Source organism: Pyrus communis, chromosome 1 (assembly GCF_963583255.1).
Source record: "Pyrus communis chromosome 1, drPyrComm1.1, whole genome shotgun sequence".
In the NCBI taxonomy this organism is placed as follows: domain Eukaryota; kingdom Viridiplantae; phylum Streptophyta; class Magnoliopsida; order Rosales; family Rosaceae; genus Pyrus; species Pyrus communis.
In genome coordinates, this window is record NC_084803.1 from 30,699,069 (window position 1) to 30,712,868 (window position 13,800).

At 38.2% G+C, this 13,800-nt stretch overlaps 1 protein-coding gene and 1 non-coding gene across 2 annotated transcripts; one reads left to right on the plus strand and one right to left on the minus strand.

Annotated features, from left to right (window-relative positions):
- Positions 1 to 216: 216 nt before the first annotated feature.
- On the minus strand, positions 217 to 6,033 carry LOC137725759 (uncharacterized). The gene is made up of 6 exons (XM_068464544.1): positions 5,976 to 6,033; positions 5,574 to 5,753; positions 2,489 to 2,683; positions 1,925 to 2,287; positions 1,369 to 1,678; positions 217 to 247 (listed from the first exon to the last, which is right to left on the minus strand). Exons 1-6 carry the CDS (start codon positions 6,031 to 6,033, stop codon positions 217 to 219), a joined length of 1,137 nt encoding a protein of 378 aa, XP_068320645.1.
- A 1,693-nt stretch (positions 6,034 to 7,726) lies between these two features.
- LOC137720231 (small nucleolar RNA R71) lies at positions 7,727 to 7,837 on the plus strand. The gene has a single exon (XR_011066475.1). It is a non-coding gene; the product is annotated as a small nucleolar RNA R71 (small nucleolar RNA).
- The last annotated feature ends 5,963 nt before the right edge of the window (positions 7,838 to 13,800 follow it).

Sequence of the window (13,800 nt, forward strand, 5' to 3'; positions counted from 1 at the left end):
TTGCTTTATAACTCAATCTGCCCTTGGTTTTCATCACATTGGTATTTCCCCAAACTATAAGGTATGGCTTGTAATGGGCTAGAATGGGTAGATTATGGTGTGGGTGATGAAAGAATTAGGCTAAAGTGTTTGGTTGGGTGAATGGAGCACACAAATGGGTAGGATTTAAGCCTTTTAGTAGTTAAACATACATAGCCTAACATCATCTCATTGAGTTCATTCCTGAATGACACTAAACACATGGTATCTGCAAAGGAGAATGATTCTTAGTATCCAAACAAAATAGAAGTAATGAGATCATTTAGAGTGAAATTGAAAGAAAAAGATAGGAGTAGAAACACTTTAAACCCTCTCAAAGAAGCAATTAGGCTCAAAATAACTCACTAGGGTAGTCTCCACTATTCTTCTTCCAGAATTTAAGTATGGTACCTCTATCATCATAATTCCAAGAGTTAAAGCTTTATACATGACAACAAGATGCACACTTTTTCATAGCAACCCAATCGTTTATTTTCAAACATAACCCTCATGTACATTCATATTAGTAAGCAAAGCACACTTAACTAAAACAAACCCACATAATTGAACAAAATAAAAGCAAAACACTCTTAACCAAACTAACACATAAAACAAATACAAACACAAACTTTCCATCCCACACCCCCAAACCTAACCTAAGCATTGTCCTCGATGCTTAAAATTGTATGCAAAGTAAATAGGCAAAGAATATGGAATGGAAATAACATAAACACAAAATAAGGAAAGAACACAAACCACACTAGGTTGCCTCCTAGCAAGCGCTTTATTTAATGTCTAGGCAAGACATGGTAGTTTGTTCATGGTGTTGTAAACTCAAGAAAATCTACAACTTGATACACTGGCTTCTCCTCTACTTTCTCCAAATATGGTTTCAATCGCTGCCCATTGACTTTAAAAGAAGTGCCATTCTTCATGTTCTCTATCTCCACAGTTCCATGGGGAAATGTTTGCAGTACTTTGAATGGTCCCACCCACCTAGACTTCAGTTTTCCTGGAAAAAGTCTCAAACGTGAGTCATACAAAAGTACTTTCATACCTTGGTGAAACTCCTTCCTTAGGATGGCCTTGTCATGATAGAGCTTAGTCCGTTCCTTGTAGATTTTGGCATTCTCATATGCCTCATTTCTAAGCTCTTCCAACTCATTAAGTTGGAGCTTCCTTGCTATTCCAGCATCCTTGTAATCAAAGTTGAACTTCTTGATGGCCCAATATGCACGGTGTTCAAGCTCCATTGGCAAATGACAAGCTTTCCCAAACACAAGGCGATAAGGACTCATGCCAATAGGGGTCTTGTATGCTGTTCTATATGCCCATAGTGCATCATTCAACCTCAATGACCAATCCTTCCTTGTAGGGCTCACGGTCTTCATCAAGATGTTCTTGATCTCCCTATTGCTAATCTCCACTTGTCCTGAGGTTTGAGGATGGTACGGGGTTGCCACTTTGTGGTTGATATTGTACTTCTTCATCAAGGATTCAAAGGGTTTGTTGCAGAAATGGCTGCCACCATCACTAATAATAGCTCTTGGGGTTCCAAACCTACAAAAAATCACATCTTTAAGAAAATTCAACACAACCTTATGATCATTAGTTCTTGTAGCAATGGCTTCAACCCATTTGGATACGTAATCCACTGCCACTAATATGTATAAACAGCCAAAGGAGGATGGAAATGGTCCCATGAAGTCAATTCCCCAAACATCAAAGAGCTCCACTACCAAAATGTTGTTCAATGGCATTTCATTTCTTCGACTAATGTTCCCCATCTTCTGGCACCTATCACACTTAGAGCAAAAATCAAACGCATCTTTGAATAAAGTAGGCCAAAAGAAACCAGATTGTAAAACCTTTAGAGATGTCTTTTTGGCACCAAAATGTCCTCCACACGCCAATGTATGGCTAAATGTTAGAATGCTTTGTTGCTCACTCTCTGGGACACATCGCCTAATGATTTGATCAGGGCAGTATTTAAACAAATATGGTTCGTCCCAAACGTAGTGCTTCACCATGGCAAGGAACTTCTTTTTTTCCTGAAAAGAAAGGTCATTTCTCATTATACCACAGGCAAGATAATTCACAAAGTCCGCATACCATGGTTTTTTTTCTTGAACAACAAAGAGTTGTTCATCTGGAAATGATTCATTTAGGGGCAAAGGTTGTCCCACTCCATGGTTTTCATTAAGCCTGGACAAATGGTCAGCCACAACATTATCACTGCCCTTCTTATCTCGAATTTCCAAGTCAAACTCTTGTAGTAAGAGTATCCATCTAATCAAGCGTGGTTTAGCATCCTTCTTTGTCATCAAATACCTAATGGCTGCATGATCAGAAAACACAATAACTTTAGATCCCACAAGATATGACCTAAACTTTTCTAAGGCAAAAACAACAGCAAGCAACTCCTTTTCAGTTGTGGAATAGTTAAGTTGAGCATCATGTAGAGTCCGGCTTGCATAGTAGATCACATGTGGAAGCTTGTTCACCCTTTGCCCTAAAACTGCACCAACAGCATAGTCAGAGGCATCACACATTAATTCAAAAGGTAACGACCAATCTGGTGCCATAATAATAGGGGCCGAGGTTAGTTCATTTTTCAAAGTATTGAATGCATCCATACAAGCCTTATCAAAATGAAATACAACATCTTTAGCTAACAGATTGCATAATGGACGGGTGATCATTGAAAAGTTCTTAATGAAACGACGATAAAAACCTGCATGGCCCAAAAAACTTCTTACTCCCTTCACAGTGGTGGGGGCTACCATATTGGTGATGACGTCAATTTTGGCTTTGTCTACCTCCATTCCTTTGCTAGAGATTACATGCCCCAACACAATTCCTTGTTTCACCATAAATTGGCACTTTTCCCAATTGAGAACCAAATTTGTTTCCTGACATCTTTGAAGTACTAACGATAGATGGTTAAGACATTCATCAAAAGAGGAACCAAACACTGAGAAGTCATCCATAAATACCTCAATGAACCTTTCTACCTGATGCGAGATTTATACGCACACAAATTAAACCCTCTTTTCGTCAAATTGTAGTATATGTATAAGTAGGGATCGTTCTAGACCGGGGATTAGGAGGGATTGTTAACCACTTGGATTTGACTCAAAAACGTAAAATAACAATATGAAACACTATACTAGACTCAAAGAATGCAAAACTAAACTTTAAAACACTAAGACAAACCAAAAGACTCAAAACAACACAAACACACTCAAATCTGCCTAAAAACCACTTTCTGGGCAGATTTGAGCACAAACACAAATTTGGACGAAATTAAGTAATAACTTGACTCAAGAACGTAAAAACACAATATAAAACACTAAACTAACTCAAAGAATGTAAAACTAAACACTTAAAACATTAAAACAAACCAAAAGACTCAAACATCACCCAAAACACTCAAAACTGCCTTAAAATCACTTTCTGGGCAGTTTTGAGCACTTTGGTGAATCTGGACGAAATTGGGAAATAAAATGAATCAAAACACTTAAAAGCACAAACTAAATTGATTTCTAACTAAATTGGACATTAAAGTAAAGGGGGATTTAGATTTATACGAAAATTGAAATAACAAAACAAGTTAATAAACTAAACAGATTGTAAAACGAATTTGATGGAATGGAATGAATGGATGATAGAATGGCTAAGGGGTTCATCTCCATACATGTTATACTTGCATAATAAAATGATTTCCAATTGCATTTCAATAAACTATGATACTCAACACCCCAAGTTAACCGTGATGCACTAATTAACCTTCAAATCTTCCTAACGTTATTGAATTGGATGATGCATGCGACAATTCAAAACATTCCCCACAAGTCCTCAACATGAATGCATAGAAGAGGTACAAGCAAAAATCATTACGCTCTATGAAAATTATAAGTGTTGACGAGGCATTCGTTACTATGGATTGCATGAAACTTATGCCAAGAATTCATTTAACGCGATTGTTTATAAGCAACCTCCACTACTTGTGAATATAAGTTCATAACGATTAGGTGAAACTAACTTATATTCTAGCGTCATATTCATGCATGAAAATTAAGTGTGCACTCTCAATGAACATACATAAATAAGTTATCAATCAAACAGCTAAACGAATTGAATCCACAACTTATGAAACGCAATTAGAAGTATTCAAATCAAAATGCAAGCATAAACATATATTCGAATCACCCCCTAACCAAGGGGGGTTTAGTTCCTCATGGTACAAAACAAAGAGAATCAAAGAAACACCTAAACATTCCAACAACTCAAACTTGAATTGTATGAACGTTTAAGCCCTCTTATCATCCATTCCTCATTCGTACAAAACAAAGAGCATTGAAATTAAACATTGAAATCAAAGAAACACCTAAACATTCCAACAACTCAAACTTGAATTGTATGAACGTTTAGGCCCTCTTATCTTCCTCTTCGTTGTAGCACAAGGTCTAAGGATAGTTTGATGGTGTGAATGGTTTGGGGAGTGGTTGGAGTGGCTGCAATGGAGGAGAAAAGTGTTTTGGTGGCTGCTGCAAGGGTGTGGAGAGGTTTTGACGAATTTCTGGAATATGGAAGAGTGAATGAGAATGAATGAGAATGAATGCTTATTTATAGGTGAAATGGGGGGAACATGACAGCTAGGAGGGAATGTGGCTGCATGTTTGAATGATTAAAGGATGCATGTGGGTTGGAATTGCATGTGCAATGAATATGTGGCTGCATGTGCAAGGGGACAATCTGAAAATGCATGTGAAAGCATGTGTTGGCTGCAATGATGAAATGGATGGGAGTGCATGTGGCTTAATTAATTAAAGGGAGTGCATGTGCAATGTTTTAAAGGATGGAATGCATGTGAATATGATGGAAATCTGATATGGTGATGGGAGATGCATGTGACTGATTTATGCATGTGAATGCATGTGGCTGCAATGGATTAGGAATCCTTCAATTTCGTCCATTCCTTTTGCTCCAAACATAAGCTATCCATTCCAAGTCCAATTTTGCTCCAAAATGCTCCAAAATGCATCTTTTTACTTCCTTAGCCATATGAACCTAAAACACACACGAAAATGGCTTAAACGACTAAAACAACTATGAATTAACAATATAAATGCACGAAAACAAGCTAAGTAAGTCGCCTAAATATGCTTCTATCACTACCATGTCAGAAAAGATGGCCAACATGCATCTTTGGAATGTTGCTGGAGCATTGCAAAGTCCAAAAGGCATTCTACGGTATGCAAATGTGCCAAAGGGGCAAGTAAAGGTTGTTTTCTCTTGATCCTTCGGAGCGATTGCAATTTGATTGTAACCTGAGTAACCATCAAGAAAACAATAGTATGAGTAACCCGCCAATCTCTCAAGCATTTGATCTATGAAAGGCATAGGAAAGTAATCTTTTCTAGTGCTAGAATTCAACTTCCTGTAATCGGTGCAAACACGCCAACTGGCCGTGGGCTTGGTGGTCACAAGCTCATTGTTTTCATTCCTCATCACAGTGATTCCCACCTTCTTAGGCACCACCTGAATAGCACTCACCCATTTGCTATCAGAAATGGGATATATGATCCCCACATCTAACAATTTCAACACCTCATTCCTAACAACTTCCTTCATGTGTGGATTGAGTCTTCTTTGTGGCTCACGGGTTGATTTTGCTCCTTCCTCCAAAAGGATCCTATGCATGCACATGGTAGGGCTTATTCCCTTGATATCTGCAATAGACCAACCAAAAACAGATTTGAACTCTTTTAACACCCTAATTAGTTTATCTTCTTCATTTGGGGTGAGATCAGAAGCTATGATAATTGGAAGAGTTTCAAATTCAGCTAGATATGCATATTTTAGATGTGGTGGAAGTGGTTTAAGTTCAAGTTTTGGTGCTTTAACAGTAGAAGGAGTTAGATGTGACATTGATGATTCTAAAGGCTCAAAACGAGGTGAAACATTGAAAGGATACAATGCTAATGCTTCCAAAGCAGCTACTTCTTCCATGAGTGCATCTTCCTCATCAAACTCATCTTGAGATTGACTCAAAACAGTTTGCAATGGTTCATTCGATTGTGCCTGCAAGAACTTAGAGAATACAAGTGAATCAAGCACATCAATGGCGTAACAATCAAGAGATGACAAAGGATGAGAAAGAGATTCAAACACTTTGAATTGAACTGTCTCTCCTAACACTGTCATAGTGAGGAGTCCATTTTGCACATCAATGATGGTCTTGGCCGTGGCCATGAAAGGTCTCCCAAGCAATATTGGCAACTCACGATCATGTATAGGAGCTTCTTCCATGTCCAACACTACAAAATCTGCAGGCAAGATTAGTTTATCAACTTGAACTAGAATATCTTCTACTATACCTCTTGGATATTTCACGGATCTGTCTGCAAGTTGTAATGAAATGGTGGTGGCTTTCAAATCTCCCAAACCTAGTTGAAGGTACACTGAATAAGGCATTAAGTTGATGCTAGCACCCAAATCAAGCATTGCCTTCTCTACTTTCTTGTCCCCTATGGTGATGTTGATAGAGAAACTGCCTGGATCCTTGAGCTTTGGTGGAAGTTTTCTTTGCAAAACTGCACTCACATTCTCAGACACCACTACATTCTCATGTGGTCCATACTTCCTTTTGTAGCTGTTTAACTCCTTGAAGAACTTCCCATATGCCGGCATGTTCCTAATGACATCAAGCAAAGGTAAGTTAACATTCACTTTGCTTAGTATATCAAAAATTTCTTTGAATGACTTATCCTGCTTGCTCTTGGCAAGTCTTCCAGGGAATGGTATTGGTGGAGTGTATGGTTTCTCAGCCTTGTGAAGATTTGGTGCTTCTAGTGAGGAAGTGGCATGGCTTGGTTCCTCAATTGATTTCTCATTATCTCCTTGAGTGACACCTGCATTCACATGATCATATTCATTAGTAACTTCATTGCCAACTCTATTATCAATAACCTTACCACTTCTAAGTGTAGTGATTGCTTTGGCTTGCTCTTGGTTCCTTTGGAGTATCACGGGTTGGCTTGGAAATTTCCCAACCTCTCTTTGGTTCAAGGCATCTGCAATCTGCCCCAATTGTGTCTCCATTTTGGTTAGGGCGGCTGAATGTTGTTGAAGTGTGCTATTTGTGGAATGTTGGAATTGCAAGGTGTTTTGGGCTAACAATTTAACCGTATCCTCAAGGGTAGTGGCAGGTTTTGGTTGGAAATTTTGGATTGGATTGTTGTTCTTCCATGAAAAATTGGGATGATCTCTCCAACTCGGGTTATATGTATTGGAATACATATCATTCCTTGGTCTTTGGTTGTAAGAATTCATGAGGTTCACTTGTTCTTGAACATACTCGGGGTAAGCTTCCCTAGATGGACATTGGTGAGTAGGATGGCTTGGTATGTTGCAAATGGCACACACTTCATTAGCTTTTGGCACCATGTTGAGCACGGATTCAAGCTTCCTTTCTAGGTTAGCTACCTGCAACAAAAGCTCATGATTAGAACTTGTTTCATAGACCCCAACTTTCTTACCCCTTAAATCTTTGTGTTGAGCATTAGACCCCAACATCTCATAAATGTTATATGACTCTTGAGCATTCTTTTTCTTCAATGCTCCACCTGCTGCATTATCCACAGTTGATTGACAATTTTGGGTTAATCCATCATAGAAAATTTGCATTTGTAAGTGAAAAGGTAACCCATGGTGTGGACATTGTATCAAGAGGCCTTTAAAACGCTCCCAACACTCATTGAAAGGTTCTCCATCATCTTGTTTGAAGTTGAAGATTTGTCCCCTTAATGTGGCTGTCTTTTGAGTGGAAAAGAACTTCTCCAAGAACTTCTTAGCCACGGCATCCCATGTGGTGAGGGAACCTGGTGTTAGAGTCATCAACCAACTCTTGGCCCTATCTTTCAAGGTGTAAGGAAACACTCTCATCCTCAAATTTGCTTCACTTACTCCCTGCAAAGGTAAACCACTCACAACATTGTAAAACTCTTTAATATGAGCTAAAGGGTCTTCATTAGGTAAGCCATAAAATGAGGGAAACATATGAAAATGTGAAGATTTGAGATCATAGTTTCTAGCTTCTGTGGGCAGCAAGATGCATGAAGGTGAATTTGGTATGATTGGTTGAGCAAAGTCCTCCAAAGCTCGAAGTTCATCTTCGTTGCCCGCCATCTCTTCTTCTCTTTCCCAATTAAATTGCTCAGATTCTTTACTTGTTGAACTAGGTGAATTCCCTTCCTCTTCCTCACGGTTAAAGGATGAACTTGATGGCACAAAGTTGTCCAAAGTGTGGCCCTTCAACCGTTCAATTCTTTGGCCTAACTCAACAAGTTTATTTGACATATACTACCTGAAATAAAATAACACAAGTGTGAATGAAAATCTACTAGCAACAACAATGAAATGAACAAAAACAAACTTAAAAACGTTTGAAAGGACTCAAAGGACTCAAAACAGATTCACAAGACTCAAAACAAGCTAAAAACTCTCAAAACTGCCTAAAAACACAAATTGGGCAGTTTTGACACTAAACTCAATTTTGGACGAAAATTAGGTTTGAGCTTGACTCAAAATGCTTCAAAACACAAGATAAGACAGATTCTAAGCCTAAAACTTAACAAAATATGGGGGAAATTGTATTTGGACGAAATGCAATTAAATGGACAGATTATAAAGAAAACAGATTGTAAAGCAAATTGATGTAAACCAATGGATAATGGAATGGCTAAGGTCTTCCTCTCTACTCACGAAATATATGCAACTTAAACCAACTTCCAGTTATCAAATCGACAATTTATTAACCTTGAAACTAATCAAAATAGCAAACAAGCAAACAAGCAATTACAAGGGACTGAAATCAGTCCCCGGCAACGGCGCCATTTTTGTTGATGAATATTTCCTTCCTAATGCTAGAATATATTTAGTATAATGGCACAAGCAAGGGTGTCGAATCCACAGGGACTGATTGGACCTATGTAACTACTTGTTTTGCTTAAAACTCTAAGAAATGAATCAAACTAGTCTAAATAGGCAGATTTGAATCAAACTAATCAAACTATGCAGATTTGTTGTTGTAACTTGAAAGCATAAGAGAATGAAGTAAACACAAATCAATGAATCAACAACCAATATAATGAGATAGTATCAATGGAAATGAAACTAGGGATTCGATTTCACCATTGCTCAATTAAATCCATGTTTGTTAAGTTGGTTTATACTCATTCATCTACAAATTTCTTGAGTTTGTTTCACTTGGATATGATCAACCATATGATGTGTGGATTTGATCAAATGTCTCTAATCTTGAACCTAATTGTGATGTGCAACTTTGGTTCATAATCTAGAGTATGTAATTCACAAGAAACGTTCACTAAACCAAAGGGAACACTCGGCAGGATGTTTGCCAAGCTTTCCCTTCATTCATTCACAAATCCACCAATATTAGACATGATGTATGCTTTAATCTTGGCTAAATAACTTGTGGTTAACTCAAATGGAGATCAAGCATACAAATCAACTCACAAATTCACAATTATAACAGGGAATGAAGCAAGAACTAGGTAGACAAACTGAGCATTCTAACTTAATTACATAGCAAACTTTGCAAGGTTACATCGAATCCCTAGAGGAAGCTTAGTTACAATTCATGTCTACAAAAGATTTGACATAAAAGTATAAAACATGAATGAACATAGAATTGATAAGAATGAACCCTTGAAGCAAAACTGATGTTGAAGTCCTTGAAGAGTTCCTTGGTGTTGCTTCTCCAAATGTGGTGCGGATGAAGTAAATTGGTTTGGTTTGGATGGTTTCTGCCCTTAGGACAGAAATGGACAGAGAATGGAGTGAAATGGGGGAGGTTTTAGAGTGTGTAATGGACTGAAAATGAAGAAGGAACTTTCGGCCCCTTGTTATGTCCAATGAGACTTGTTTTATGGAAAAGAATCTGTCCCCAAAAATCAGATTGGATCTTGGCTTTGTTTAACTCAGATGGCAGAGCTTAAGTGATGGAAATGATTGTGTTTCTGAGATGGTAGACTCACGGCCTGGACATGATCTGCAAGGAAATGTTAATGTATTCAAAGAAGCACATGCTCTTGCTGCCACAAGTGAGTGGAACCTGCAAAGGTGACTTGGACCACCAGAAAATGCTTTGTAAAAATCTAGAAAGGAGAAGGGATCACACGGCATGGACTAAGAATGATTGATTTTCTGGAATAATGGGTGAATAACAAAAGGGAAAGGTGCAAGCATGGGTTTTATTTAATTGAAGTGCATGTGTATTTCTGCAAAGATGAAGTGCAGAAATGTAATGGAATGCACGGAATGGATGTGGATCATGCATGTGAAGATGTGGCTGAATGGATTAAGTAATGGAAATGGATGTTTTTGGCTCAAAAGATAGTTGGAATGGCATGGGACGCACGGACTGTATGTTAGCATGCATGTGACCGTATGTTTGGTGTTTAGAAGTGCATAAAATGATGGGATTGCATGAGAACACACGGTCAAGGTTGTGACATGCATATGAATGCATGTTTTGGTGTTGGAACCACATAGTTGACTTCAATGACTTTGCCTTGTTTAGAATCACCCAATATGGCCGAATCGCATTTCTTAACACTTCACATCTTTTCTGGAATGTTTTTACTTCATTTGCCTTCCCATTGATCCAATTTCTCCCTTGCTGCACACTAACACCAAATAAGGTAAAATGCAACTAGTTTAATCCAAAACAATCACAAAGACGCCAAATAATGAAGATATAACGTATACAAAATGTGACTTATCACTGAGACTCAAATCTAAGCTAAGGTTCGATGAGTTTGCCATTTTTTTCAAAAGTGTTCAAAGAGAAGGGGTGGAGGGAGTAAATTTTCAAAGGGCCGGAGATGATTTTCAAAGAATGGGAGATCTTCAGAGTGTGTATGTTGGCGGTGATCGATAGCTCTATAAAAGCCAAGGCGACGCGTCCACCGATTCAAAGAGCCGGATTTTCCGGCGTAAGTTAGGCGACGCTCCCTCGGCTTTTCAGAAAACGCGTTCAACTTTGTCAAAAGATTTCTGACAAAGCTGAAAACACGTGGAGGCCATCATCGCAACTACACATCTTTAGCCGACAAGCGCAAAGTCCGGCGACGCTTTCTCTACTTTTCAGAAGACGCGTGCAGCTTTGTCAAAAGGAGCCGCATCCGCACTACTACGTGTCGTTCAGAAAGCAAAGGGGCGTTTGCTCAGAAATCGAAGGGGCGTCGTTCAGAAATCGAAGAGGCGCCTGCTATTTCAAAAAGCCGGATTTGCGGGATCAAAACGTTTGTCGACAATGGTAAAAGAACAGTACCACCACTTGATATTATCTCTATATATGTCGACCTTCATCTTTTATGGCAAGGAAAACCTGAAGAAAATGCCCAACTCTCCCTCGCCTCTGAGGGCGCACTCCCAGCAAAGCCTTTCGAAATACTCAATTCTTTCTTCTTCCCCAAAGATGATACCAGATGCCTGGAGTACAGATGACCCAGGAGGAAACGGCGGATTGAAGTGTGCTGAGTCATTCACTGCTTCGTTAAAAGCAAAGGTATCTCATATCATCAAGGTCAAAAGCAAAAGTATCTCATATCATGCTCTTTCCCTGTCTTTTTCTTTGTCCTTGTTCTTACTCGCATGGCAAAGTAAAAGAAGCAATCAGCCGGCACTTGGAGTCAGTCTTCTGTTCTGGGGCCAACTGCCTGGAATCTATTCCTGATTGCTTACCTAGCGTTGCTCTCGAGTAGTCATCTTCAACGGTTGATACACTTCCAGAGAAGGGACCACTTCTGCAAAGGGGAGTAAGTAAGGCAAGTGAAAGTAGGGCATTGAAGCATGTAGAGACAAGCAATGCTGAGCTATCCTCTAACCCTCTTCAATACGAATTGGAGAGATTGAACAAAGAAACAGATAAAAGGAGGAAGCTCAGACCTTTGGGGAAGACCAAAAAGATTCCTGCTGCCCAGTTCAAGAGTAGCACAAAGGAAAATCAACGAGTTGGAGGAGACCAAAAGAATCCTCCAGCCCAGTTCAAGAGTAAGCCTGTGGAATCACCATGATCAATGCCTCAATGCAATTACCAAGGAGAAGATGAAATTTACACTCTATAACCAGATTTGCGTCCCTAAACTCTTCTCTTTGTTAATTACATTCTGCCATGTTTAGTATGTTTAGTTGTTGTTTGTGTGTTTACTTATGTTTTGTGTGAATCTATGCTTAAAACATTGAGGACAATGTTTGATTTAAGTGTGGGGGGGGGGGGGGGGTAACTAAGTATATTTGATGCAAATTCGTGGGATTTTATCACCCATAACTTCAAATGTTGTTCCTTGCTGTTTTAAGGTGTTTTTAAGTTGTTTTAGAGTGTTTTAGTATGTTTTGTTTTTATAACTCCGAAAATCACATAAAAATTTGAAAAACATGTTTTAAAAAGCCTAAAAAGAGTGTTTTGAGTCGTTTTTGTGTGTTTATGTCTTAGGGTACCTTCCAACACAATGACATGGATTTGGTTTGTAATTGCATGACGGTTAAAAAGAGTTATAAACATAGAGAAAAGTTTGATTTACTCTTGGTATATGCTTGGTTATGGTTATAATGTATGACTTCACATGCAATCATAAAAGAAAAATTCGTTTTTTTGACATGCTTGAAGGAAGGAACTCAAACAAACGCTACAACCCTGTGAGACTCGAGCCATTACCTTCTTTGGAGAGTTATTTTCTGTGATTCTTTGTTTTCTAAAGTTGTTGCATGATCTCATTATTCCTTGCTTGGTTGCTACTTAGAATGCAATTGTATCATGATAGAACTAAATGCTAGAACTTATATCCATTTCATTCAAAGCATGACATTGAATTGCATAACATATATCAAGATAAAGTTGTGTAGTTGCCACCATAGCCAAATAGCCTTACTTCCCATATTTCGTATTTGTTGTAAGTTTTAACCCCTTTGAGCCTTGTTTAGCCTATGTTCTTTGTTAACCCATGTTATCCTTACCTAGCCTAGAATAGGACCATCCATGCCTTTGTTCTTAAAGCATAGTAAGCATGACGGAAAATGAATTCCTTTTTTATTAATATGTTGCAGAAAATAAGTGTGGGGGAAGGATTATTGATGAGAATTGTTGTGCCATAGGCACGGCTAAAAAAAAGAAGAAAAAAAAGAAGAAAAAAAAAAGAAGAAAAAAAAAAAATTTTGAAAAAAGAAAAAGAAAAATAAGAGTTGTTTGAATTTCCCCTATTAGTCTAAAAGTTGTTTTCCGCGCTCTAAAGGGAATTCTAAGTGCCTAATTCAATACTTTGCTCACTAGTGCTTTAAGAATGTTTGTTTATCCTTCACCTTTCATTGTTAACCAGTACCCTAGCCCCGTTACACCCCTTTGACTTCTATCTTGATCGTGTTCAATAATGTGGAGTTTGGATTTGATATGAGCTTATGGAATCACTGGTTCTCATTCTAAGTAGTAGCATTCCATTCATGAGATCATATTCATGTCATTATCGTAAATCCAGAAAATGCTTTCTTTGTTATAACATATGTGAGATACTAGTCTTTCATGTTTACATCAATCTCTCACATATAACTAGTGTAGGGTGTGTAGTCAGAAAATCTGTGTGAAAATAGAGTGCATTCTAGTAAGGAATTGAGTAAATTCTCTAAAGCATGTTACTACATTTGAAATGTGTTTTAATTGCTTAATTGTGAACTAGTATGTGGTGACTATGATTAAGA

What these genes read in the sequence shown, in the direction of transcription:
- LOC137725759 (XM_068464544.1), bottom strand. Translation starts at nt 6,033, where the DNA reads ATGGAAGAAGTAGCTGCTTTGGAAGCATTAGCATTGTATCCTTTCAAT. An exon ending in TCCTTTCAATGTTTCACCTC is followed by an intron (nt 5,754 to 5,975) that starts GTTTTGAGCCTT and finishes GGTCTATTGCAG; the next exon opens with ATATCAAGGGAATAAGCCCT. An exon ending in AGGAAGGATTGGTCATTGAG is followed by an intron (nt 248 to 1,368) that starts GTTGAATGATGC and finishes TCTCCTTTGCAG; the next exon opens with ATACCATGTGTTTAGTGTCA.